Source organism: Hydractinia symbiolongicarpus, chromosome 15 (assembly GCF_029227915.1).
Source record: "Hydractinia symbiolongicarpus strain clone_291-10 chromosome 15, HSymV2.1, whole genome shotgun sequence".
NCBI classification, from domain to species: domain Eukaryota; kingdom Metazoa; phylum Cnidaria; class Hydrozoa; order Anthoathecata; family Hydractiniidae; genus Hydractinia; species Hydractinia symbiolongicarpus.
Window position 1 is genome coordinate 2104172 of NC_079889.1, and position 27431 is coordinate 2131602.

At 33.2% G+C, this 27431-nt stretch overlaps 2 protein-coding genes and 1 non-coding gene across 3 annotated transcripts; 1 reads left to right on the forward strand and 2 right to left on the reverse strand.

The window, feature by feature from the left end:
* Positions 1–4428: 4428 nt before the first annotated feature.
* Trnas-gcu (transfer RNA serine (anticodon GCU)) lies at positions 4429–4510 on the forward strand. Its single transcript has one exon. It is a non-coding gene; the product is annotated as a tRNA-Ser (tRNA).
* A 5907-nt stretch (positions 4511–10417) lies between these two features.
* LOC130629213 (zinc metalloproteinase nas-4-like) lies at positions 10418–16096 on the reverse strand. The gene is made up of 8 exons (XM_057442350.1): positions 16076–16096; positions 14812–15057; positions 12908–13087; positions 12304–12424; positions 11218–11305; positions 11048–11135; positions 10830–10920; positions 10418–10735 (listed from the first exon to the last, which is right to left on the reverse strand). The coding sequence occupies exons 1-8, from the start codon at positions 16086–16088 to the stop codon at positions 10585–10587; spliced, it is 978 nt and encodes a 325-aa protein (XP_057298333.1). The 5' UTR covers positions 16089–16096; the 3' UTR covers positions 10418–10584.
* A 3789-nt stretch (positions 16097–19885) lies between these two features.
* On the reverse strand, positions 19886–23852 carry LOC130629192 (uncharacterized). The gene is made up of 10 exons (XM_057442325.1): positions 23783–23852; positions 22869–22895; positions 22550–22783; positions 22265–22444; positions 22031–22151; positions 21683–21770; positions 21450–21537; positions 21018–21108; positions 20346–20805; positions 19886–20255 (listed from the first exon to the last, which is right to left on the reverse strand). Exons 2-10 carry the CDS (start codon positions 22879–22881, stop codon positions 20031–20033), a joined length of 1500 nt encoding a protein of 499 aa, XP_057298308.1. The 5' UTR covers positions 22882–22895; positions 23783–23852; the 3' UTR covers positions 19886–20030.
* Between the last annotated feature and the right edge of the window lie 3579 nt (positions 23853–27431).

Here is a 27431-nt window from a genome sequence, read left to right on the forward strand (position 1 = left end):
TGGGGACAAAGTTGCAAAAAAGCCGTCACTTCTCCGGATACTACTTTGCGTGAAAGACAGACCGACAACAAGCATTATAAATAGAAAATAATAGAGACTTAAGCCACAAGTAACCGTGTGACCTGCCGTTGAAAACCTTGTAGAGGGCTTAATGAGAGCGGCAAACTGTGCCAGACATTCAGGCTTTAGTACAGGCATGCAGTACGTCGTAAATTGAGTAAAGCGCACGCAACATTAAAGTGTTTCGGGTCTCATACATTATTTTGGAAACTAACTTTGCTGCAACGTTAGCTGAAATAACAACCGAGTTTACAAACCCTTGTTATTCCGTCATATATGAAACAATCGGTCAATATTATTTTATTTAACATGATAGATTTCTGTGAAAGTTGAAAAATTATATCATGCACATCTGTATAGGCATAATACCCTTTTCAAAAAAACTCATCCAGTGAAAAAAATCAGCCCACAAGTTTTTGAACGTTTTAGTGATAAAACGAGAATGTAGCTTAATGGCCACCTGGAAAAAGAATTAAATTTCGTATTTTCATTATCTTATAGACAATCTAACTTACTTTATAAAAAAAACAATTTATAAAAAAGCTGTGTCTGAACTATCACAGTATCCTTAATTTTAGTTTATCAATTAAAAAAATTAAATTAGTTAGAGTAATAAATTAATTTAAAAAATTGCGGAAATATCACACAGACAAACGACTGCTATTATTATATAGAGACTACTTCTTAGCCCCGTAAAAGAACCCACCAGTCCCTCGCTTCTCAAGATTTCCGCCTGTCGTACAAATTTCCTTCATCAGCATTTCGTGTTATTAGCCTGGCAGCACAAAGAAATAACATTTCTCTGCGTGGGTCCGAAGTAAAGCCGTAGTACAACTTTTGTAAACAAAGAGTTTCCAGACAGCTTCTCTTTGCTAACTGGCTGGTATGTCTTGCACGGTAGATAAGAAAAGAGCTATAAGAAATTCTTAAGAGGAACTTTGAGAAGTTTTATCCATTTATTTAGCTTAAAAAACTAAAAAAAAGTCTTTCCAATCACGACTTTTACCAACTTATGTCTGGTGGCCAAAAATCTGAATCAAAAATTTAAATATTTATTGCACAATATTCTTTCCGCAACATCCGCAATGTGAGAATCATTTTTGATGAAAATATTCACAATTAATCTATGAAAAATATGCTTACCGAGTGTTCTCAACCAACGCAACAAGTGTAACACAAAAACACGGTATAATACGGTTGAGTAAAATTCGGTAGTAAACCATTTCAACAAATTAAAAACATTGGTTCAGTTGCAAGACGGTACGTGATGAAAGCTTTTGTTAAAATAAGATGGGTCACATTCTTTTGAATGATTAAGTACTCACAGAAAATATTCACGTATCGTTTTATTAAATTAATTAACATTTGTCTGTCTCACGGGACGCTTATCGTCAAAACAATACACAACGTCAAAAGAAGAAAGATGTTTTTAAAGCTGGTTTTATAGTCTTTTCTGTAGAAAATAAAATTGTAAAATAAAATGTAAAATGTTAATAATAAAAGACCCTCACGGGGCTTGAAAGCTCACGTTTCGTAACTAAGGACAGAAAATTTTACCCGTAATCTTACCACATTAAAAAAATCTTCAGGCACGAATCTAAGATCAGCCTAAAAAAATTCTTATATTGAAACTTTCTCAGACTATATGTTTACACGACTAAGAAAAGATCGTTCACGCAGATGCCAGTCTAACCAATAGGAAGGAATTTACTCCAATATTTAAATATCGCGTGAACAGAATAATTGAAACAAATGGAAACTATGCAAACAAACCGTAATGTACTCTCTTATAGGAAATAACTTCCTACCTTTTGACCGTGTCCTTCTACTTAGCTTGTGCAAATAGCATTTCGGAATAATTTCTGTCTACAATGTGTAAAGAAGGCCTAATAGAGAAAGTGACGCAACAATGAATTACAAATAGCTCTAGAACTAGGAAGATTAGGATCCTTTATACATCGGGTTAGTGAATAAGTACAGCCCTGTTGTTAATAGGAACCGGGAATTGGGTTTTAAAAACTCGAGAAATTTGGTGATAAAATTATTCCTTCCCAGAGCTCTCTGAGATAAAAACGGGATTTATAACCTTTTTTAGTACTTAACAGTTGAAATGGATCAATTTACACTGGACCAACAGTCTCAGTCGAAGCATAAATGCTACGAAATGTGGAAGCAATGCCTTCGATAAATTTTGTTGAAGCAAGTGGCTATAAAATAGAGATTCCCTACAAAACTACAAAGCGGCTGACAAAACTCTCTGTTTTCAAATGTCTCACATCTTGAGTTTTTCAAACAATGACAAAAAAAATCCACTCCAGAATTATCATCAACTATCTCATGAAAATAATAAATTTAACGTGATGTCTGTACATTTTTTCTAGTTAATTTGCATGGAATTCACTGCGTTTGGTCCACGAAGTCCAAACCTCGCTCGCTATTTTCTCGTAGCGGCCGGCTATACGGTTTATAAGTCATTAGCATGCATTTAGCTATGCAGTCACGAATTTAATTACCATTTCTTTCTGTTTTTTTTTTAAATGGAGTTGATTCTACGGATATTAAAATAACAAGGAAATATATTTCGCCCCATTGTATAAAAAATTGATGAAAATCTTCTCAAACATTCGCGTAATGTTAATTTCTAGAATTACTAAGAATACTGAATTCACTCTATCACTTCTACCGCAGGTTTAGTGCTTCAATCTACGAAATAAAAGCGGGTTTGGCAAGAATCAGGAATTGCAGGATTACTTTGCGTAAAAAACGAAGTCTGTATTTTTGTCAGAAAAAGAGTCAACAATTGTTTAACAAAGTTTTAGAAGCATAAAGCACGAAAAGCATAAAATCGCAAGTAAGTTCACTACAGCTCTGTTCCAAGCTGTGAATCGTGTATACGCAGCATTCTAAATTGTTGTAAAAGCTTCGTGATAGAAATATTAGATAATGTAACTACGCACAAACTTTTGTTGCAGTCCTGCGTGCAGAATTAATGAAGAACGTGCTGTTCCTGCTACGATTAAATTTATTTAGAAAGAAGGTTAGCTAGCAGAGCTTTCATTCAAAGGATAGATAACTTATAGAGGTTTCATATGCTTGATATTAAAACCATGGTAAAACGATAAAAATGGGACTTATAATGACGACTGAAGATTGTTAAAGGACATTTTTTGCGGTTTCGCTAGCCTTGCCTTGACTATTATTAAGCACCAAGCATTGCTGAAAAATGAACGTCTGATTCAAAGTGATTTACAATACAAGCAAATAAAATTGAACATGGAGCACTTTTAAGTAGGGAATGTAGTAGAACAGATGCTTGATTTTGTTGTTAACACGACTGAGAGAGTCACAACAAAGCCGATTTTCTATATATACGTCTTATTTCCAAACAACGCAATAAGAAAAGAGAATTTGCCAATCCCATCAAAGAATTACGGGCATGGCACAGAGAATACATTTAGGAACATTCATACGAGGTTTTCCACTGCTTCGGACAGCATTTTATTCTCGGCAACACACGATGGTTGACTACGTATAGTTCTTTCCTTCAAATTTTCTTATCTATTTATTTTAAACAACTTCTGCAAAATCAACAAAAATAGTTATTCTACAAAAATAGTTTTTTCTTAAATTTTGAAATTATGCTCTGTACAAACACTTCTGTATAAGCCTTCGGCGCCTTTAATCTTCGAAGAAAACAATGGAAAAAGCACTAATTTTTTAGTGCTGTTATCAAATTTTTCTCAACATATATATAACAAATTGAGTTTTATGAAAGACACCTCCACGCGAAACGTCATGGGTTTGATCATACATAAAACTGTTTTCAAATTGTGTAATAATAGAAGCTTTAATAGAAGCTTTAAACACTCGAGAAGAACCACTTTGTGCTCTGTAATCCTGAAAACAATTGACCAAGGTACCTCCCTGGATGTTAGTAAAGCCATTAAGCTCGCTAGTCACATCCAACAGCGTTTATCTAGTATACAAGAAAATGGTCTATCCTGGACCTTACGTGTCTCTATGTATGTTCCTAGATTTTAAACATTTTTCTCTCGCTGGTGAAAATCAATAACCGATTGCAAAACATTCGTCAAATAAATAAATAAATAAATTGGAATATGTGAAATTTGATACTTTCGTTTGTTTAGCACTGCGTCAATATAACTTACAATGAAAGTTATCACTAACAATGCAACAAGAGGTACAGATAAAATATAACTTTTAAGTTGAAAAAATATTAAGCGAAACATAATGTAAAGAATGGTGTTTTTAACTACTGTCTTGTTTTCGAAGCATTTTTTGTTATCAGAATACTCGTTGCTATAGAGATAACTCCAAAAATAACAAGTTTTTCTTTGATGCCTCTTAGACGAGGTGGCCGAGTGGTTAAGGCGATGGACTGCTAATCCATTGGGCTCTGCCCGCGTGGGTTCGAATCCCATCCTCGTCGGAATTTTTTTTTTTTTTACAATAAATAATTAGATATAAATTCGCCTACCGCAACAACACTGTACACTCATTATTTTTAAAAAAGGAGAGGAACTAACTAAAACTGCCCATGTCATTCTTAGAATAAAAAAACTTGAGAGGGAAATTACATTATCGACAAGTTAGGAAAGTAGAAAATATATATCTATATATATGAAAATGACCTCTTTGAGTTGGGCCACGGTAGTATATGAAGAAGAGAGTATTAAAAATTGCTATGTGAGGAAGCATTATATCAGGTAAAAAAAATTTTGGAACAGAAAATTATTTTCTTGGAATCGGAAAATCGTCTACCTTCACCTTCTTATCATTTGTGGCAACAAAAATAAAGGCTCCTCTAAAGTTTAAAAAAATTTACGCTAGCTAGATATCAATAAATTGCTTAGTACCCCTCCAAACCAACCTTCGTTGCCTTAATTGATTTTGAAAAAAATATGATCCTGGATTATCTTACATTACAAGGGCATGGAAAATTGACTTGATGACAACTAAATAAAACTTACCTTCTTCGATCCTTTGATTGTATTCTGAAGGCATTCGTGTTACAGATATGCACAAAAATTCATGAAGAATAGCTAAGCATTAACAATACGAAATTGGAATACATACATAGCTACTGTCAAAAGTATAACTGACAAGTCAGGAGAAGTTTCGCTTTCTCGCTGCTGCGTTTATGATCCAGCGAGCGCCGGATTTAAAACAAGTTAATACCCATAATTTTCTATTGAATTTCTTTTATGTCTACGGCCTGTTAACTTTTATTGGGCACGTAATTGAGTGCAGGAATTTTGTGATTTTTCTTAACTTTAATTGAAGCATTTTTTGTGAATTTGGAAAAGTATTATTTGTATAACTTAAAAAAAATATTTAATACTAGCCAAATTCCCGTGGAAGAATTCACTTAATCTCTCATTAAACCGAAGTAAGGGATGCCAAACAAAAACATACAACACAGTAACTTGAATTTTCAAAACTCACATTTTAACCTCGACTCTGGGCTCTTTGTCTCTTTTATAACGGGATGGCACAAAGAGAAAAAAGCCCTAGGATCGAGGTTGCTCACAATCTGCGTTACTCTATGTTCATAACTGCCGAAACAAAACGTCCAAAAAATCCAACATTTTTCGTTAAGTCATACGGCAAACCTTCCAAAGTTATACTCAAAATATAAGAAATTAATAGTTAAAAACACATAAGACAAATATAAAAACTTGAGTCATTTGGTGTATTGTATATCTACCGAAATATTTCAATCCAAAATATAAAAAGAACTGTTTGCTTCAACAGACCCAAACTTATAATCAAGAAAATCACGCATAAAATCAAAGAAGTTAACAATGCAGCGTTTTCGAATTTAAGAATCGAATATATTTCAAACGATTGTAAACATTGATTTAATTTAGATTTTAGGTTTAGGTTTTTTATAAGGACATCAACACTGAATCACACAATCTGTAGTGTGAAAAACAGTAACAACGGAAAATTACATTTACAGTTTATGTAAATTCTTCTCGTTAATTTTTTCGACAAATGCTATCCTTATTATTCTCAATATGTTCTTAACATGACTACGGCCTGAAAATATTTTATGCTTTAATAAAATAAAGCATGCTATAAGTTACTATGGCTAGCTAATGGCAATTCTACTACATGTAACGGCCCATTGCTTGGACACAAAAACGTTCAGTTCGTTCAATATACAATAAAAAAGTAAACTTCTAATCGATTTTGTGCGTCATACAAATGTTCATATTAAAAACAAACTATTAAGCTTAGACATATTTTTAGGATATTCTAAATTTCTGACCCATTTTTCAGAGTATATTCTTACAACATAAGTGCTTAAAGAAAATATTTTCCAGCTCAAGACACAACAACAAACTTAATATTTAAGGAAAAAATTAGCTCTGAAAGAAACGGCTAAAAGACGTTATACACCCAAATTCATTTCTCTACCGAATAACTTAGACAACACACCTGCTTTCTTTCACTTTCTCAGTAGGTTGCAAGCTAGCTAGCTAGGCTGACAAAAGTCCAATCAGTTTTTTTACTTCAATTGCTAAATTTCGCTTCATCCCAAGGAGAACGAATTTAAATGTATGGCTACAATTGTCTGATGCATTTCCAATCAATTCTTTTTATGAAGTTATATCATCGTACGTTTTTCTTTTCTGACAGCAACATTATTAACTTCGTTCGACAACAACAGTTTGTTTTGTACATTTAAGATTTGAATTACAGTCATATTCGAATGTGATACAACCTCGGTCCCAGAACACAAAAATATAAAATATAGAAAAACATATAAGCTTTAAGCTAACCTCACGAAGAAAAAGAAAAAGGAGAAAAAGAAGAAAAAAAAGAAGAATTAAAAGAAGAAGAAAAAGAAGAAGTAAAAGAAGAAGAAAAAGAAGAAGAAAAAAAGAAGAAAAAGAAGAAGAAAAAGAAGAAAAAGAAGAAGAAAAAGAAGAACAAAAAGAAGAAGAAAAGAAGAAGAAAAAGAAGAAGAAAAAGAAGAAGAAAAAGAAGAAGAAAAAGAAGAAGAAAAAAAGAAGAAGAAGAAGAAGAAAAAAAAAATTTGGTATGCTTTGTTTGAAGTAACTTCTTCGCTTCGGTTTTCTTTTTTTAGTTGATAAAAAAAAAAAAAATTTCATGAGATACGGCGCATACATGGTAAACCACATTTCAACCGTAATGACCGAGAACGGCGTTGTAGTATAAATTACAAATGGACCCTCTGTTTTCTTATTTGGTGGCTTACTTATTCTTTTCGTACATTTTAGCGTACGCCCACGTCATAAAAAATGATCCGTGAGTTGCGTGTCGTAGACTCACAATTTTACTCACGCAAGGGAATTTTTATATAAGATACTAGTCCATAGAGCCGGTGGAAAAATCCACTTAGGCAGGATAACAGTGAAAAAGAACCCTTAATAAAATCTTAGTGACGTCATCAAGGACCCGTTGAGACACAAAATATTTTTTTTTTAAAAATTTGTTCACTTGTTGCCTCTATTGTGTAGAGCCTGAATAGCTGATTTAAATAATGTATAGGATCATATGTTTTGGACGAACAAAAAATTTTGCTGACGTCAAACACAAACAAATATACAAAAAATTTTTTTGATAAATTGAAATACTCGTTGTCTTCATCGTATAGATCTTGAAACGCTGATCAAGAAAATGCATAGGATCATGTATTTGTGACAAACAGTTGCAGAGATATTAGGGTTTGAAGGCTTTTTGATGACGTCATCAACTTAACCATTCCGAAACGGATTCGGGGAACCAGGTTCAAAAACCTTACCCAGATTGGTCCTACGTGGTCACCCACGCCGTGAAAAAAGACTGATGTCACCACCTCGTTTGTATGTTATTTGACCTTAAACTTTTAAGTGCACTGAAATGGCTTCATTACTTTAATATAAAATATTGACGTCAAAGAAGGAATATGATGTCGCACCGCAACGTCAGAAAATATATCATGTCAGGCATACCTTTTTCGGCTACATCAAGGTAAAATTAACATACCACTTTGCCTGTTACAGACACGCAGATACAGAGGCAGACAGAGACACACACAGACACAGATACACAGATACACAGACACCAAGACACACAGACACACTCTCATATTATTATAAGAGATGTATTTTGGTCACCAAGGGTTGCTAATTACGTCTATGGATACTAGAGATATAATAATACAGACGAGATTTGCAAAAATAATAATCCAGCGGATTGACGTATTACTGCTCCCAACGACGTCATTTTATTATTCTCCTTATATAGAACATCTTTAAATGCAACATCCAACATATGTAGTTGAAATTAATTGACCAACAATACGTTGTGAATTTAACAATATACTTCGGTTGTTAAACTCCATTTTTAAGTTTAAAGACAAAATATAAAATATAGGTAAAAGGTTATACAAGTAGTATATAAATTATTTCCTAAAAACATTACAAATATTATAACAATTTGCCAATGCAGAAAGAAGTTTTACGGTAACAAGATAAAAAATATTCAAAATAAAATAATAATTTAATGAAGTATCAAGAGACACATGATATAATCACCCGAGATAATTATATTTTTTATATTTTTATGTACAGTGATATTTATCTGTTAAAGTATTAAGAACAGGTTTTAATTGATTAGTTATTAAAACTTAAGTGGCATTAAATGGTGTGCGTTGACTTGTTATTCGAACAAAGAGTGCTAACACCGTCAGGATCCTACATATGTATTCACGTCGATAAGGGAAAGTAATGTCAAAACGCCTCTGAAGTATTAGTCGCATTATACTTTCCACACGAATGAATTTTATGCTACGAAACACACTAAACATCTATTTGGAAACAGGAACGACAAACGAAAACCCTTACCCTGACCCTAACCCTTTAAAATTACAATTTTAATTTTATGTCGAAAATATGGAAAAATGGGTCAATGTGAGTTATTTCTTTCTTACGACGATTCTAGCGAGGATCAAGGTTCAAATTTTGACAAACTCCCAAACGATTTTGGCAAGTTTCCTGACTTCTTTCCGAAGACAGTTTTGGATGAATGAACCTGTTTTTTTGCTGACAGTCTTTCAACATTCCAGTTGATTTTTAAGGATGGGAAAAGTAATTTTCTTCCATGTGTGCGTATATTGTGATGTCTTTGTTATTACATGTCATGGCTAGTAACAGCCTGTTGGCATTTCGATCAGGCGTCGTACGGAACAAAAAATCGTGCTGGCAGCTTTTTCATGTTTCTTTATTTGCTGGAGTGGGATTATGTACTAATGCGTGGTTTGTGTCCGTAATATTAAGCAACAGTGATTTTCTTTTGATAATATTTTGCAACAACGTCTATAAAACTTTCAATACAAATTAGTAAAGTGGACTCTCAAAAACTCGAACCCCTATAACTCAAATCTCTCCTTAACTCGAACAATTTTGCTGGTACGGTGGGATTTCGTAATAAATTCTCATAAAAAAACTCTGTATTACTCGAACCCGTATAACTCAAATCCTTTCTAAACTCGAATGTTCTTTATGGTCTCTTCAGGTTTTTCCTCTCTATAACTCAAACTTCGCAACATGTATTTTTTCGGCCCTGTAAATGTAAATAGAGTCTTAACTGGTTCGAATGTTTCATATCTACATGTGTAAGGAATCTTAAATGATTCAAATGCCATTCGAACAAAACGTAAACACGAGAATAATTGGTTGAGATAAAATATCTTTATTTTTTTATTTGTTCAGTCCGTTCTTAGCCTACAATGTCGAGGCTTTATCCTGTACAAAGAAAATTTTCGTCCCCATTTCATATAAGGGAGAAAAATCACGCTCAATTGGCCATTCATACAAAATCTTTACAAAAACTTGGAGAAACTCCCACTCTCTATTACCCGCACCTCTCTGTACTCGAACGGTTTCCGATTTCCCGTGGCTGTTTGAGTTATAGAGAGTCCACTATATTATAGAAGAACTTTTACTCAAATTCTGCAGCAGCTAAAAAGAATTATGTGTCACAATGAGTCTTTTGGTGTTATTTCCATCATAATTTGGGACAACGAAAAATTGAGGTCTTCTTTCTGGAGCCATATTTTGCGACACAATTGACGTAGCAACACCCAGAATGAGTTTTTAAATATTTTGCCTAAAAAATTTCCAAATAGAAAAGGCGAGTTAAATTAAAAAAATGAGTTGGCGGTAGAATTCACACCATTACCTCTACCCAAACAACCCTTTCAGTTTGAAAACTATTCAAACAAGGAAATGTTAAAGGACGGCATGTTGTATAGCAAGTAAACCTTTCGTCTAAATCTCAAAAAACAAATACACAAATTAAGAAACTGAAAACCCCCAACAAATGATTATTATCTTTTTGCTTATTTCCGAAACAAATGCAATACAATGAACTAAACCAACGTTCTTTTTACATTGCTAATGATGATTAATCATCAGTGAATGCAAAGAAGTATGTAATAACTACGTATTTCAGCATATGACTTGTCCGATTGTTGCGGATGATAGAAGATCAACCAGCTTTACAGTACATAGCATTCAATTGGTCGGCGTCTATGTCCGACAATCCGCATTTCACACATTGACCAAATGCCTTTGCAGGATCTTTTTTACGTACAATCGTTTGCAATCGTTTTCCTTTGACAATTCTTCCAAAGTCATATCTATTTATAAGATGCAACAACATTGTTATCGCAGGGGAGTAAAGAAAGGGTTTTTTTGTTAAAAATTAACGAAAGGTTTACAAATTACTCATACCTTTTATAATGCATGACTGATTGGTAATCATAGGGGAATCCAAAGGTCGTGACATCTTTGGCCAATTGCTTCGCAAAATTATGTCTTTCATCTAGTGGAAATGTTATAAAAATCTGTATAATCCACGGGATGAGAGTAAAGAATTACTATGGATTTTGCGTTTGAGCAGACAGCGGGTATAACTACAGAGTTTCTTCTTTACAATTAAGTGTGCCTACCATATTCAACGTTATGAAGAAGAATTTTAACATATTTGTCTCGATCAACTCTCGATTGTTCATGAAAGAACCCTAAAGCGTGCATAATCTAAATAAAACAGAGACACTATTTATAGTACATTCATTTCTTTATTTAAATAAAAAAATACTTAGTGATAAAGCTTCGCTACCTCGTGAACGGCGACACTTTTATACTCGCATCCCTGTCCAAGAGACACTTGCTGTTTTCCACCCGATCGACCGATGTAACTCCAACATCTAACAAAATGAGCGAGATAATGATCTTCACAATAAATGCCATACATTTGTTATGGTTTCAATGAACAATAACATCTATATCGCCCTTTTCGGTTTTTAGGACACATTATAAATCGCAGGAAGGAGAGGAGATGAGGTGGGGTTGTAGGTGTAATTACAGCCACAACACCCCTCTCAATTACTTATAACAGCCTTTCTCAAAAAGGATTTAATTTGGTAAACTTCATCTAAAGAATAAGAAGTGCAAGATGGTATGAGTAAAGCTTTTGCTTTTGTCGACATTTTCTCTGTGAAGTCATCGGAAAAATCCATAATCCTTTAGCGAACCTCCTGTACGAAGCTACTGAAAGTAAAACTGGACAGTCACGTTGCAATTTCTCTTCATGAAATAATTAACGAAATGTGATATATTTTCCCGATTGTAAAGATTTTACAGAAATTTCGGGTTGTTTCGAATTAATAGACAGGGACAGGTCAGGGGCATCCTTCAGGCATGTTTCCCAAATTCAATGACTTTGGATGAAAAATTTCCTCTTCGGATTACACTGCAAGCAAGTGCCCAAATAACGCGCATGCGCTGTTACTAGCGCATCTAATACAAATTCAAGAGTTCAATACTGTCCACTGAAAAGGTAATTGTTTTTTCATTAGAAAAATGTGTGAAAAATTCACATGCTGACGAAAAAAGGAAGACCTCGTAAGCTTTATAAATTATCATACGTGGCCGAAATTACTAATCAAGAAACTGGCAGAGGGAGAGGAAAACGAGGCAAAATCTCTCCAGAAACCAAACATGATATGATATGAATTATGAATTGTAAATGGAGATAAACATGATGGAGATAAGCTTTTTGTTTACTTCAAGAAAAAGGCGTGTGCTTTAAGTATGTATTAGCATAATTATAGACGCCCTGAAACATACTCCCGTACCCCAATATGCAGAAAATGATGCGTCCTTGTAAAAAATTGCATTGCATAAATACATTAAAGAAACGTACCCCGTTTCTTTGAAAAATGATAAGTAGTCAATGTCGGTAGATTTTTTCGCACGAAACTTAATACAGGTCTTCGTTTTGTATTCAATCATGGCTTGTTTTATGGCACTTCTAGCCTTAACACCTAACAAAGAAAAATACACAAAAGTAATACCTATCAGGAGAAGTAATAATTTCTGTAGGACAAGACATAAATTACGACAACGCCCTTTCAACCACCCAGTGACGTTATATATTGATTTGGGACCTAGTTGACGTAAAAGTCTATTTAAAAGTGGTAATAGTATTTTAATAAATCGTAATGCATAATTTAAAGTTAAAAATTTGCTTTAATTTAGTAATTTAATCAATACGCCCGTGGGCGGAGTTTGCTATCTTTTATACTCCCGGATGGGCGCGATAATTAAAATTAAATGTTCTGGTAGAAAGATTTCGAAAAAGCACCAGTTGCGATTGTCACCCTCTATTCGAAATAATTATGACGGTAGCGATCATAATTATCGGGAAACGGTCCTAGTTATTGTTAACGTACTGCTTATAGTCGGGGACTAAAGGCAGTATGTTCGCCATAGTAAGGATTAATCAATGTTACTTGCAATTGTCTTACCCAAACTACTTTCAATGACATAGGGAATAGGCAACCTCCATTTCTTATGTTTATATACTGTAGCATCTTTCGGAACTCTATCTGTCGATATTTTACTTCCATCAGGGTTAATTCCAAATTCGGCTTCTTCTTCTCCTTTGCGAAACATAATATCTCCTTGGTCAAGGTGATCACTTTTACCTATATCGTAAAATAAAGAAGAAGCTGTAGTGCATTTTCTTGCGTCTAAATAATGTTTCTGCGTGCTGGGTTACAAAAGAATCTGGAATATCGAGAATTTTTTAAAAGTTTTAAGGCACTTTATTTGTTTTGACTTTTTTTTCTCTTTTTGGGTAGCTAATAACTTGAACTTGTTTTATATTTAAACATCGCTTTTAATATTTGATATATTACTGATAACTATTTTTAACTGGTTTAAACAGGACATCCGTAGCTAAAAAGACTTCAGGACGGGCTTTATACAGCACGGTATAAGTTTTAGTTTCATAGCAACCAAAATGGTAGTTATGGATGTAAAGAAATAATGTTGCCGGAGAATAGTCAAAACATAGCTTCATACAGATCTAAAAAAAGAATATGGATAATTTTGAATTCCATTGCATTATTTTATCAAAACAATGACTAGCAAGCAAAACAACGTCGAAGTTGTGTGATAGCTCATTTTTCTGACAAAGAATAAACTTTGTTTCAAAAATGTTTAAAATGATTCTATCAATGGTTACCAATGATTACCAATGTTCTGTTTTGGAAAACCGAAATTCAAATCTAACGTTTCATTCTATTTTTAACAAAGCCTATTTTTTACAACCTTGCCACAAGTAAATCTTCTCTTTAATAATAGCTGTCGTCTGTCTTTCGCAAAAGACGAGTCCTGTTACGGAAACACGAAATGCGATATATAAAGGACGGGCGAACCCGTGGATTTATACACGAGCCACAACTAGATATAAAATAATCCTGGTTACAAACTCAAACAAAATAGCTATCAGTTAATAAATACAATATAATCTGTTTATGTATCTCTTACCAAAAATATTACCCTCGATCAGCGTATCGGCTTCGCAAGCCCAGTCTATGCTTTTGACATTGGGCAATAGATATAGATACACAAAATGTATAGATAGACAAAACAGTTTATATTGCATTAATGTATGTATAGGTTACGGGAACGTCAGAAATTACGCATTTAATCTGTCATTATGCATAATAACAATAGCCCTAGCCCTCACTTATTTACTAAGTATCCAGAAATACGCATAATACTTAATTGATCGTTGACAAGTTAAAAAGTTTATACATAGGGGTAAAGTATCTGTATCATTCAATGCAAAACCTAGACGATTCAAAGGATAATACAGTTTTGAGATTCTACATTAGCATTTGGCATAACATTAGGTGTGGTAAAAACAACAAAATCATTCCTAGACTTGTATAGACCAACAGAATATTGAAAGTTTTTACAAGCGTAAATTTGCTAATTTAGGCAAAAAAAGCTTCAAAGGCTTTAGGAGGAATAAATGAGTAATTTTAAAATACAATTTTCAACAAATGGAATACAACGCAAAAGAATATATGTTGTTGCGTATTCAGATATAACATTATGATCTGTCTTCAAATGGAAAACGCTTAGTAAGAACAGCTTTTGTTGACCGAAATGGTGACACCTTAAAAGAGAACAAGTGTTATTTTATGCATCCAAAACCAATGACATAAAAGAACCCCCCCCCCCCCTAATTTAAATATCGGAAGAAGCATAGGAGAGATATAAAATACTCAAAGACCATTGGAACTGCTTGTAGTGTAAAGGAGCTTACGTGAAATATCCGTCACCCACAGCGCAAGTTGTTCTGGTCACTGGATTTTCAAACATGGGAAGTGCTAACTTGAATTATTATATAACTTACGTTGTCCTTCCGGGGTTTCAGTAATGTTCTCGTTGATAGATATAGGGTCCAAAATCTCATCTTCTGATCCCGGAAGTATTTCAATAGACTCATCCTCGCCATTTTCAGCTACATTCTCTTCTTCACTTCCTTCATTTAAACTTTCTCCAGAAAGATCATCACCGATGGGATCCGTAGCAGCATCATTAGCATCACTCCAGTGACAAATTGTACTGCCGATGGCAATAAGAATTGTAACCGAAACAACTAAAGGTTAAAAAATTGAAGTTAATTAAAAATGGCAGTTACATGCACGACAAAATTGCGTGCCTCTCGCTACTTGCGCATAATTTTGCGTGACGGAGAGACGTATACGGGTATTTTAATATAGATTAATATTCAGGTTAGAGGAATTTGAAGAAGAAGAAGAAGAAGAAGAAGAAGAAGAAGAAGAAGAAGAAGAAGAAGAAGAAGAAGAAGAAGAAGAAGAAGAAGAAGAAGAAGAAGAAGAAGAAGAAGAAGAAGAAGAAGAAGAAGAAGAAGAAGAAGAAGAAGAAGAAGAAGAAGAAGAAGAAGAAGAAGAAGAAGAAGAAGAAGAAGAAGAAGAAGAAGAAGAAGAAGAAGAAGAAGAAGAAGAAGAAGAAGAAGAAGAAGAAGAAGAAGAAGAAGAAGAAGAAGAAGAAGAAGAAGAAGAAGAAGAAGAAGAAGAAGAAGAAGAAGAAGAAGAAGAAGAAGAAGAATTGTATTTAGAAAAGGGGTACTTTTAATACAGTTTGTATGGGTTAAGTTACAAAATTTAATTGGTTTTAAGCGCAGAAAAAACATGCTAAGGTGACAGGAAGAGTGTTTTAAATTGAGTTAACCAATATGTACATTTTTGGATTTTTTCTAGCATTAGATCCCTCTTTCATCTTAGGACTATCTTTTTGCCAGACGGAAACACGATCAAAATCCATCATTTTGTATTAAAGATGGTTTGATTTCGAAATTAAAGATATCAAATTCCGTATGCCTAAAAATTACTTCTATGAATGATTAATGACATTAAATGATGCCGGTAATATGAAATATGATGACATCATCAATTTTTTTTTTAAATTGTAGAAAAAGAGTATGCAAATGCAAAGTCTCATTGTAAACATTCTGGATAAGAAGATACAGAGGTGAGACACAATCGTCCCCACCTAGGCGCCCAAAAAGCTTAGTGGGAATAAAGTTAAGACGTTCTAAATCTGAGATTACACTCTTGCAGACTTGTAGAAAAAACAATTGTTAAAACTTTTACCTTGCCACTTCATTTCAACAGCAAACTAGAAAAAGTAAAAATAAAAAGTATAAGCACAGCTTCAGCTAACTTGTCTCTTACTGTTAAATTTATCATTAGAAGATTCTGTAATTAACTTTCAAGCATCATGTTTTAAGGAACAGGCCTTCTTTAACGCGAAAATATAAAACCATGCATCACAGCATTTTGAATTATATATCAAGAACAATAGATTTCATTGCGTATATATATTTTTTAGTCAATTAATTATTTTACCAATCCCGCCAATTGTTCGTCATTTCAATTTGATTTTTTAGTAATATAAGTTATATTTTAAAACACCCGTTTTTCATTGTAAGAATAATGTCAAAAAAAAAGACCTGAAATTTATACGCTTGCTAACATGACACGACATATACTGAATTTAAAAGTGGCCAAAGTTTTCCTAAGATAACCTTTGCAGAGTATATCTAAAAGCGACTGCGCACAGTACATGTAAATTGTGGATACCGTTTTTTCTCCAATCAACGCCCTCTTTTTTAAACGCCCCTTTCTAATAAACGCCCCTATCTTAGATGATTAGTTCAAAATCATCATTTATATATCAATTGGCCGATGATACTTTATCGTTTGTAATGTCTATTAACATACCGACCTTTCGTCACCGAGTACAATTTTTTCAATGTTTTGCATAAATGATTTGTTTATTTTTATATTTTACATTTGATGCATAATTTCAAATAACGCTTATACTCTTCAACAGCAAAGTTTCCACTTGAGTGCATCCAAATACATTTTGGTATGCGATTTGTTTGTTTATATTTGCGCCACTGTAATTAATTAAAAATTTGAAAACAATTTGATGGTGTTTATATGCGTGCTCAGTGATCCGTGCAAACATACCAGTAGTCATGATCAATAGCTCTGGCTCACCCTTGGTATGAAATTGAACAAACTTATAATCGTCTAATTGTCAAGTTGTCTCCCTTATTTCCAAAGAAAAATCCTCGTTTTCTCTATGCAATGCTTGTTTTAGTGAAAAAGCCGGCTTAATTAAACAGTTAATTAAACAGTTAAGAACACTCGCAGGCTTCTTTCAAATCAAATGTTCTTATAAAAATAGTATGCGTGTTCTTGTTTTTCATCAATTCTCAGGTTTTTTTTTATATATATATATCAGCAGTGCAAAAGTATGCATACATATAAATTACAATGCTAGTTGGCATATAATAACAGCAGGAGCAAGTAGAAGACACAACGTGTCTTATCATCGAGCCCCTAGTGTTGAGCTTCTATAATAATACTTATAAAGTATACTTTCCTATATTTACAAGAATAATGTTTTCTCACACTCTCACCATCAGTTTTTTCTATGTTTTACAATATCTATCCTAAAAATACTTTCTTTTGTCGATAACTGTTTCAGGTAACTTATCTTTTGTTACTTTTTTTAAAGAGATAAAAATATCAATATGCTTCGTATTTTCATTTAAGAAGGAATTCAATATAACGGGACGTCTGTGTCGAATGGAAAAAGTTGTAGATTTAAGAATGGTTTTTGGAATAATAAAATTATTTTTTGCATCGAACCTCGAACGTTCCGAACCTCGATGTTCTAATGAAATTTTTCATAAAACAAAAAAGTATATTGAACTAGTTAAAAGAAGTTGTTACCTGTTCTCAAAAATGTGGTGCGATATTAAACACAGAGATTTGTATCCAATACTAGATTGGTCTTCTTGCTCTTCTCTTATCTTTCTCTTACATTCAAACTTTTGTATAAAACTAACCTTTATATATTTTTCACATTTTGAAATGCAGGGGGTCAATTAAATTGAATTTTAAGCAAAAAAGCTCTGATAGCAATAACAAAAAAGCCTCCGTTAAAAGTGCACTATTTAGACATAAATAACTTTCCCTCACTAGTTGCAATTACGCAAACAAAATCAAAAACATATTGCGCTCTATGCTTTTTTTGGGAAAACAAACAAACAAACTTTTGCGTTATTTTATTTGAGGCATAGCTAGTTCGAATAAAAATACACTGTTTCTTTCAAATTCACATATCAAAGAAATAAGAAATTACTTATAACGTGACTTATTACTTATTACAGAAGCGTGACCCGGTCCTGCTTTTAATAATTTGGCACTTTAACGTATTTGAAAGAATTTTTTTAAAAACGCTAAAATCGATGCATCCCTGGCAGTTAAAGCTTAACCATTTTACTTGTGTTATAGGAGCTTCGAAGTGATCTCCATCATTGATAATACCCTTCTTTATTATATACTGAATATTGTGTAATGAACAGATCCATCAAAGGGCTAACATACAAGGATTTATACGCACTATAAATACATAGACAATCTGTTTATGCATAAATTCTTTGTTATAAAAAAGTTGCCATTGCTATTTTCTAAATATAAAAACATGTGTTTTAGTGTGTTTGGTATTCAGTTTGGCGTTGAAATAGGCTACGTTCTGGAAGATATCTTACATGTCAATAAAATCCAATTCCTTTCGATGTTTGTCTTAAATCAAAGAAAATCGGGAAATCGGATTAACCACGTGTCCAAAACTTCAAAATTGATTCCTGTGATGAAATAAAGTTTTAAGTTCTAAGGATAATCCCAGCGAAAGTTATGATATGATTCGAAATTTATCTATTAGACACCTGCATGCCAAATTGTTTGGTCCCATACCTCTTAGAGGCTTTGATATTTGCTATTACTCGAAACTACCCTTAAAATTTTTTACCAAATCCTTATAATCGGGAAAATACAATAGCTTTTGTTAGGATTATTTCTAGAACTTGAAACTTGCAATAAACTTTGTTTCATCAAATAGCATTCTTCCGTATTTTTTGCACACGTGATTAATCCGATTTCCCGACTTTTTCGGATTATACGGCAATTTTTTGTATTGTTTAAGGCGAATAATGCAAAAACTGGAATATATGTTAAATAACTTTTATTTGAATTTCAGAAACTTTAAACAGAATGTCAAAAATTGGCTTTAGAATTAAAGTAAATGATTTTTAAGTAGACAGCGGTATTTTGATCAATTTTTAAATTTTCGAAGTCATCACAAAAAAGTGCTGACATAAGCAAAAATTTATTGCTATCATTTTGTTCCTTAGTTACGTATTATAAATGTGCCATATTTGGATAAGCCTGTAAAACGTTATCAAGAGATCGAATAGGGTTTAATTAACTTCAACAATATGAATCTCATCGCGACTGCACTCTTTCAAATTCAAATGTTGAAGAAGATCGGTTGTTCAAAATTTTTATTTATAGTATAAAGTTGCGGAAATAGTGCCTGTAGGTAAACGAGTTATTGCGTTTCTTTTCGTCCAGCAACCCGTTTGTTCAAAAAAACAAATTATCAACGCTTGGAAATTGTAAAAATTAGCGCGCCTTAACGTTATGCAATTAAAGTGAAAGTATTTTAACACAAAATGAAATGAAACAGAACGGAAGAAAAACGATAGGTGTAGACTGCCAAAACAACGAGAATGATCGGCTTGCCAAAACAGCCGTCATCAGGAGCAGGTACCGTTTCTTCCCTGTTTCTGTGAAACATGTTTCACCTGCCCGACAGGGAAGTATCCGATCAAACTCCTTGCAATTGCAAAAGACCCCTCTCGTTTTCCTTAGAAAATATGAAGTGTGTAATAGAACGAAAGTGACAATGAGCGCTCATTGCCACTTTCGTTCTATAAATGGATTATCAAGTTCTGATAGCCGAAATACAAGTGAGTGGTATTACTGAGACATTGTAACTTTCATGTGCTTGGCAACAATAACGGGAATGAAAAAGAAGAAACAATACATTTTGTCTAGAATTTTTTCTAGCAGAATATATAAAATACAAGTAAAAAAATACATCTTGACTAAAGTCTTAATGTGATGACTCATCATCGTTCAGTGTAAACACCGAAAAGTTCGCAATAAAGCGAAGTTCGTCATAAAATTCCTATCCAAACAATATGACTAAACTCGAATGGTGCTTATTTGTACATCGCTTGCCGATCCACCATCCTGAACAATTATGACATTTGAAATTTTTGAAGTAAGTTGGACCATGCCAGGCTGATCTCAAGCCAGAACCAAATCTCACAACTACAACGCCAGCAATGGGATATCCAAACGATTTTGCTTTCTTCCATGCTGTGTCGCGTGCCCATTTGGCATTGCACTTCTGAAGTTAAATTTTTACATTTTAGAAGGCTTTTTCGTCTAACAGGTTATTTCAAAACAAATTTTAACAACAACAAGTAAAGAAACATACCTTTTTAGTAATACTTGTCAAAACAGCTGAAGCAATCTTAGTTCGTTTGGCCAGCGATGGGAATCTAGATGTTTTCCGAGAATAACAAACCACCAAATTTTTCTTATGCGAACGAAAGATGTGAACACAATTACCAATATAAGCATGTGTGGCGTAGCCAGACACAGCATTGTAGGCGTTCACCAGGAAATTGTATTTGGGGTAAACTTTTTTAAAAAGATTTAGAACAGTATGCCTGAAGTGATTGTTTGATTGTCCTGCATGATTTCCCAATAAACGAGCCATTTGTCTTTTTAATATTCTGCGATTGATAGGTAATGAACAGTACATAGCATTTAATTGATCAGCGTCTGTCTCTGACATTCCGCATGATGAGCATTGACCGAGTTTCTGACTTGGATTGTTTTTTCGTACAATTGTTTGCTGTTTCTTTCCAGATACATATTTTCCAAATGCAGTTCTGTTTTAACAGGAAATCGAATATGTTGTTAGATATGACAAACAGATGTGTTTTTATATGTTCAAAAATGCAAGTATTCCCCCTCAGACACCTACTTTGAAACCGCATTCTTTTTAAAAGAAACAATAGAGATTCAGTTGAAAAGTTCGAGTTGGCGACTTACGGGTTTCACAAGCTAGCGAATAGTACAGAAAGATTTACAAATTCCTTACTTTTTATAATGCATGACTGATCGGTAATCATAAGGTAGTCCAAATGTCGTGACATCTTTTTTCAATTTCTTGGCAAAATTATGTTTTTTCCCTAGGGAAATTGGAAGTTTCAGACAAATAGTCTTCAAACAGTCTACCCCAATGCAAGCAACGCAACATGATAAAAAATCTTTGTTATTTACGTACATATTTTAGCATGTACAAGATTCGAAATTTAAAAAAGGACCTTAACAAATGACACACTTACTAGGCGTTCACCTTTCTCCATTTATTTTTTAACAATATATCAGACAACAGTTCGTGCCAACATTTCTTCAATTTTAATTTTTACTAAACTTTCATACACGCAAAGAAGTACTCGCGAAATAATATTTTTTATAAAGATTCTGGAGCGAACAAAATAAACTTATCTTCATGTACAAGTATGTTTACCTTCTCGGACATTATGAAGCAAAATTGTGACATAATTATCTCGGTCTGTTCTTGATTGTTCATGCCAAAAACCTAAAGCGTGCATAATCTAAATGAAGCCATAACAATTGGAATGTTCTTTTTATTTCGTTATGATTGTTTATCATGTCGTGGACCTGCGGATTTACGTTCCGCAACGCTTAGCTACTATCTTCTTATTGTTAAAGTGAAACAAAATCAAAAGTGGTAGCTACCTCGTGAATGGCCGTCTTTTTATGTTCGCATCCTTTTCCAATAGATATTCGTTGTTTTCCACCTGAGCGACCAACGTAACTCCAACATCTGGTTAGATAATGAATAGAATGTTAATTATGACTTAAGTAAAAATATACGAGTCACTCTTCCTATTTTCCAATCTGATAAAAAATTTGAAATTATGGATGTTTCATTTTTACTTTTTGCTTAAACTGAAAAAAAAATGCATAACAATTGACCTCCTTTTTAAATTTCTTGTTAGAGAGAATCTTTTGTGTCTTTGTAGCGAAAAAAGTTTCTCATGCCACAGTTATCTACTGGTCCCAAATATTTGACAAAAAGCTTACCCTTTTCCCTTATAAAAAGATAAGTAGCTAGTATCTCCGTATCTTTTCTTACGGAAAGTAATACAGGTTTTCAATTTGTATTCGGCGATTGCTTTGGCTATTGCAGATCTGGCCTTTGAACCTACAAAGAGATTTATGACATAGCAAAATTATTTTAAAGTATGCAAAAAAATTATTTCAACGTTAAAAATGATTAGAACTTCTTGGTATTTAATGGCTACAAATTGCACTTACCCAAGCTGTTCTCTATTTGGTAAGGCACAGGCATACTCCACCTTTTACGTTTGTATATTGTAGCATCATGGGAAACTTTGTTTAAAGATTCTTCATCTCCAACTGGGCCAATTCCAAATTCAGCTTTTTCTTCTCCTTTATGAAACATAATATCTCCTTGATCAAGATGATCTCCCGTATCTAAACAGCAAAATGTCACATTAATATCGTAATGCATATTTTTAGTTCGTAAATAGATGTGAAAGTTTAACATCCAGACTAATTAGTCTTGGAGTAGCTACTTACATTGTCCATGCGGCTTCTTGGAAAGGTTTTCGTTTATGGTGTCTTCAGAGTCATTTTCATCATTCAAGAACCTGTCATTTGATATAGCTTCATCACTTTTACCTACTCTATAGTTATCATTCTCATCATTTTCACTATTTAAATTCTGCTCAAAAGCATTATTATCTAGGTAATCGGAATCATGCCAGTGACAGGTTACACTTCCAACACCGATGAGAAATGTGAACATAAGAACTAAATCGTAAAAACAGGAAGAAATTCAATGGTAGAAAGCCAGTAAGAGTATTAGATATGATGACGAAATTAAGGGATCACTTACATTGAAAATTCATTTTTGTATAGCAACCTATGGAATAGAAAAACAATGCGTAAATATAAAAATCGAATATTGTAGGCTAGTATGTCTGTCTATTCGTTGAATATTATCAAAGCGAGAAAAAATTAGATATCTGATTTGACTGATTTAAAAATCTGCTTTGTCATTCACTTTAAGATAGAATGGTACGACGAACTATGCATAAAACAATTTTTATAATAATTAATTATAACACAAAAATTAAGACGTTGACTTGTGGGTATTTTTGATATCTTTTTCATGAAGAATCTGTTCTATATCCCCAATATTCAAACATGCAAAAAAGTCCTTTTGCATCTTTCTCCATTTTTGTTACAACAACAAATAAAAAAAAATGCTTTTTCCCTAACCAGTTGGTTAGAAATTATCCGACATAGATGTTACTCTCCATCCTCAATCATTATGAATGACGGTGTGTAATGAATAAGCTACTAAAAAGATAATGTGCAAGTAATTATACGCACTCCACAAAAGACAAAAACAAAATAATAATAAAATAAAAAAAAATAAAATAAAAAAATAAAAATAAAGACAACCTGTTTACCAATAATTACTTTTGTTATGATACATAATTACATTTTATATATAATTTCTTTTCTTCTTTATGGCGCTTAATGAAGCTATGGTCTGTAAAATGTTTGTAAAAGTTTGTTTTGACAATGAAACAAAGACAAAACGAGAAGTTATATTTTAAAAAAAATATATATGTTGCTAACTTTTCTGTCATTTGGATGTTGATTGTGAAATATATTGTTTTAATCCCCAGTGCTCATATACTTTTTTACCGCTATTAGCTCGACTTTCGTGTAAGTCACTAAAGTAAAAAACCAGCGGCCCTTTTTGTACCCCCTTTAATTTTAATTGATAAAAACACCTACCTTCTAAAGATGATTAAAGCTGGATGTACGATATGTTCTGTTGTTTAGGTTCCCTCTCAATCCCCTTTTATAGAAGCCTATCGAAAGCAAAAGTCCAAAAAATTAGGAAAAAAACTTCCTTTTTGAAAAATTACTTATATTGCTATTTCTGTAACAAGGCCGTTTTCAAGAAATGTCTAATTAACCATGGTTTTATTGTAAAACCACAAATTATTCCTTTCTAAACAAAACGTAAGCACGTCTACCTCACAGCATAAGTATAAATCTTTACAGGAAGTTTTTAAATCCTGTGCATCTTTGTTGATTATGTACAGTACAGTCTTTTTTTGTCATATTTTTTAAATATATAATCATTCAAATCTAATAAATCTATCTATATAAGAGAGAAACGTCTACAATGTGTAGATATTGGCATTTTTATAAGCAACGGAAAAGTTTTTGATGAGGCTTAAGTGTGTGCGTCCTTGTTGGTTATGTTGTCTTTCAACTTATGACTAAACTTTAATTTTAATCATAAGTATGGAAGTTTATTTAACTTTGAAGACAAAATTTTTGTTGTGGAACATGTAATTAAATGCTTGTTTTTGGTTATTTTTCTTCTTCGCATTTAATTACTTCAGGCTATGCTGTTATTAACCTGTTTTTTTTTTGTTTTTTTTTTTTTAAGTTTTGAATCTCCCGTGGCTTATAAAGAAAGCGTGTAAATTACCGAAATTATATTATTTTAACCCTATTCGGTCCGGGGGGGGGGGCGGATTTCGCCCCCCCCCTGACGGTTTTTTTTAAAAACTCCTGATTGCTTTCTTATTTGGCTATGATACTTACTGAGGTGTAACATTTATCTATTAGACACCTGCATGCTAAATTTTTAGGTTCCATACCTTTCAGAGGCTTTGATATTGGCCATTACTCGAAACTACCCCTAAAATCTCTATGAAATCCTTATAATGGCGAAAATATAATAACTCCTGTTAGGATTATCCTTAGAGCTTGAAACTTGCAACACAACTTTGTTTCATCAAGAAGAATCATTTTGAATAATTTTGACACGTGACTAATCTGATTTCCCGATTTTGTCGGATTTTACCCGAAAATCGGAAAAAAATGGATTTTCGGGCAATTTTTGGCAATTTTTTATCCGATCCATGTAAAAACCGGAAGATATGTTAAAAAAATTTTATTTAGCTTTCAGAAACTTCAAACAGAATGTAAAAATTCGCTCTAGAACAAAAGTAATTAAATTTTAAGCAGATAGTTGCATTTTTAACAATTTTCAAGCTTCTGATGACGTAACAGAAAATGTGCAGACGCAAGCAAAAAATTATTATGACGTACTATAAGTGTGCCAAGTTTGATTCAATTTGAGCAATTCTATTAGAAGTTATTGAGGGGGGGCGGAATCCGCCCCCCCCTCCCCCCCCGGTCATAGTATGTTCGAAAAACCCCGGACCGAATAGGGTTTAGTAATTTTGAGAAAATATTATAATATAAACTTAGCACAAGACAAAACACCAAAAACTATATTATTTGTAAAGTTAAAAAGAGATAGCTAAAGCGTATTGATCAACTTAAATGTTTCATAGAATATTTAAAGCTGTTTGAAGCATACTAGCAATAAATCATAGTAAAAAAACTTCCTCTCAAGAGTGCGGTTTTAAATCTTTTGATCATTATATTTAATTTCGATAAATTACGCTTGTGGTGCGTAACCATTGGCGAACTCACTTCTCAGAGAAAGTAAATCGTTGTGGAATGAGTATCAATTATAGTAATGAGGAGAAAGTAAATCGTTGTGGAATGAGTATCAATTATAGTAATGAGAATGAGCCTGTTGTAATCACTATACTGTTAAAAGAATACAACCAGTTAAGTGCATGTCGAGTAAACATTTTTGTGTGGACATTAAAACTACTCAGTGGTACTTAGACAGCTCCAAAACGGTAACACTTGCGTAAGATGGCATGCATTTCTAGTGAAATTGGTACTAAAATATGATACTTAAATAGTCAAAAACCTTTGTGAGGAAAAGTTTATCGAATTTCACAAATTTTGGTATTTTTCGGGTATGTTTATCTCTTGACATTTTTTCAATTTATCAATTTGAAAAAAGTTTCTTCCAAATATTTCGTTTTTAAGCTTGCAAAAATTTCTTTCGCAAATGTTTATATGAATAAACTGCTATGTTAACCTTGTCAACATGTTTCATATTGGCTACTCCGTTCAGTAGTGTAGGTTTATCGAAAACAACTTTTGAATAATGCCGTTTACCCTGCACACAAGGCAAATTTTCTGCAGTACTCAAATATTTTTCTAAAATAAGGATGCAAGTTCAATGTGTTTCCTTTTTTCAAAATAACTTCAAAATAACAAGGGTGCTGTCTCGCCAAAAACGCGCATATATGAGGGCGAGTTTGGGCGATTTTTCCAATAAAATTTCCGCTTTTTGTCCGATAACTCCCAAACATTTCCAAATACAAGATAATTTACTTCAACCAAATATTTAAAACCCTGAAGTAGACCGAAACCCCTGGGGTGTTGTCAGCGTTTCCTGTGAGTCAGCACCCTCGTTCACAATATTAAAATCCGAAATATTGATTTGTATGAATTACAGTTGCCGTTTAAGGTTCTAGCCATAGCTGATGATTTTTCTGAAACTGTAGGCTAGCCCGACTTTTAGCATAGCACAATTTCGACTGACGTATACCAAGGAATGTCTCAGCATCCAAGTTTTCCTTTTGCCAAGATTTTTTGATATTTTCTTTTTTCTTTTTCGGCTTCGCTTTCCTCTCCTTCAATTTTGCATTTGGCATTTTGGTCAGAACTTTTGTGAATGGCGTGTCATAAATTTTATCCCACTTTTATCTGAGGAAGTGCTTTGTTCAATTTTGGAGTTGTATTTGTCACATATTGTAATGGTGTTTTTATTGTATTATTTATGTTTAAAACTGGGGTAGTATTTGGAGTATTGTGAACAGCTTGTTGTGGTGTAAAATACATTCTTTATCAACAAAATGTTTTTTTCTTTCATGTCCAATGTATTTTTTTATTGTGGTTAGTTTCACATTCAAGGCATTCATGGAGTTTATGTTTTTCTTTGTCATTAATTTGATTCCATTTATCCATGTCATAATTTGTCATGAAATCGATTTTTTCCTTGAGAGGTCACTTTTTTTACGTACAAAAAGGTCCAAATCTGCGCTTTTTTTGTTGAAATGTTTTAGTGTGAGGAAATTGCTCTAAAAACAAATAGAGCCTTTTTTTCTCCGGAATTTTAAGACTAGCCAACACAGCTGATTTCATGAAGTGGAAAAATAGCATGCCATGATTTGTTTTCTATAGGCAAGAACACTAGTTTTCGTTGTATTTATAAAAAGTTTGGCTCTGCCGTTCAAAAGTGTAACACTCCCGCCTGTTTACATCGCAAATCAGTACCGTAATGTTTTTTTCTCGTGCCGTAAAAAATTCTGTCCTATCTTGAACAAAGCCGTCCAATGTCGGGATATCGGCATTAAGAATGAATGAACAAGTCGGAAAATATTCATCTTAGCGTCTTTGCCTGACGCGCAGCCTACGACGAATCTTGTGATTATATATTTTTGTCAGCGGCAATAGTCATGGTCCGGCAAAGTAGAAAAAGACGTCTCGCGTG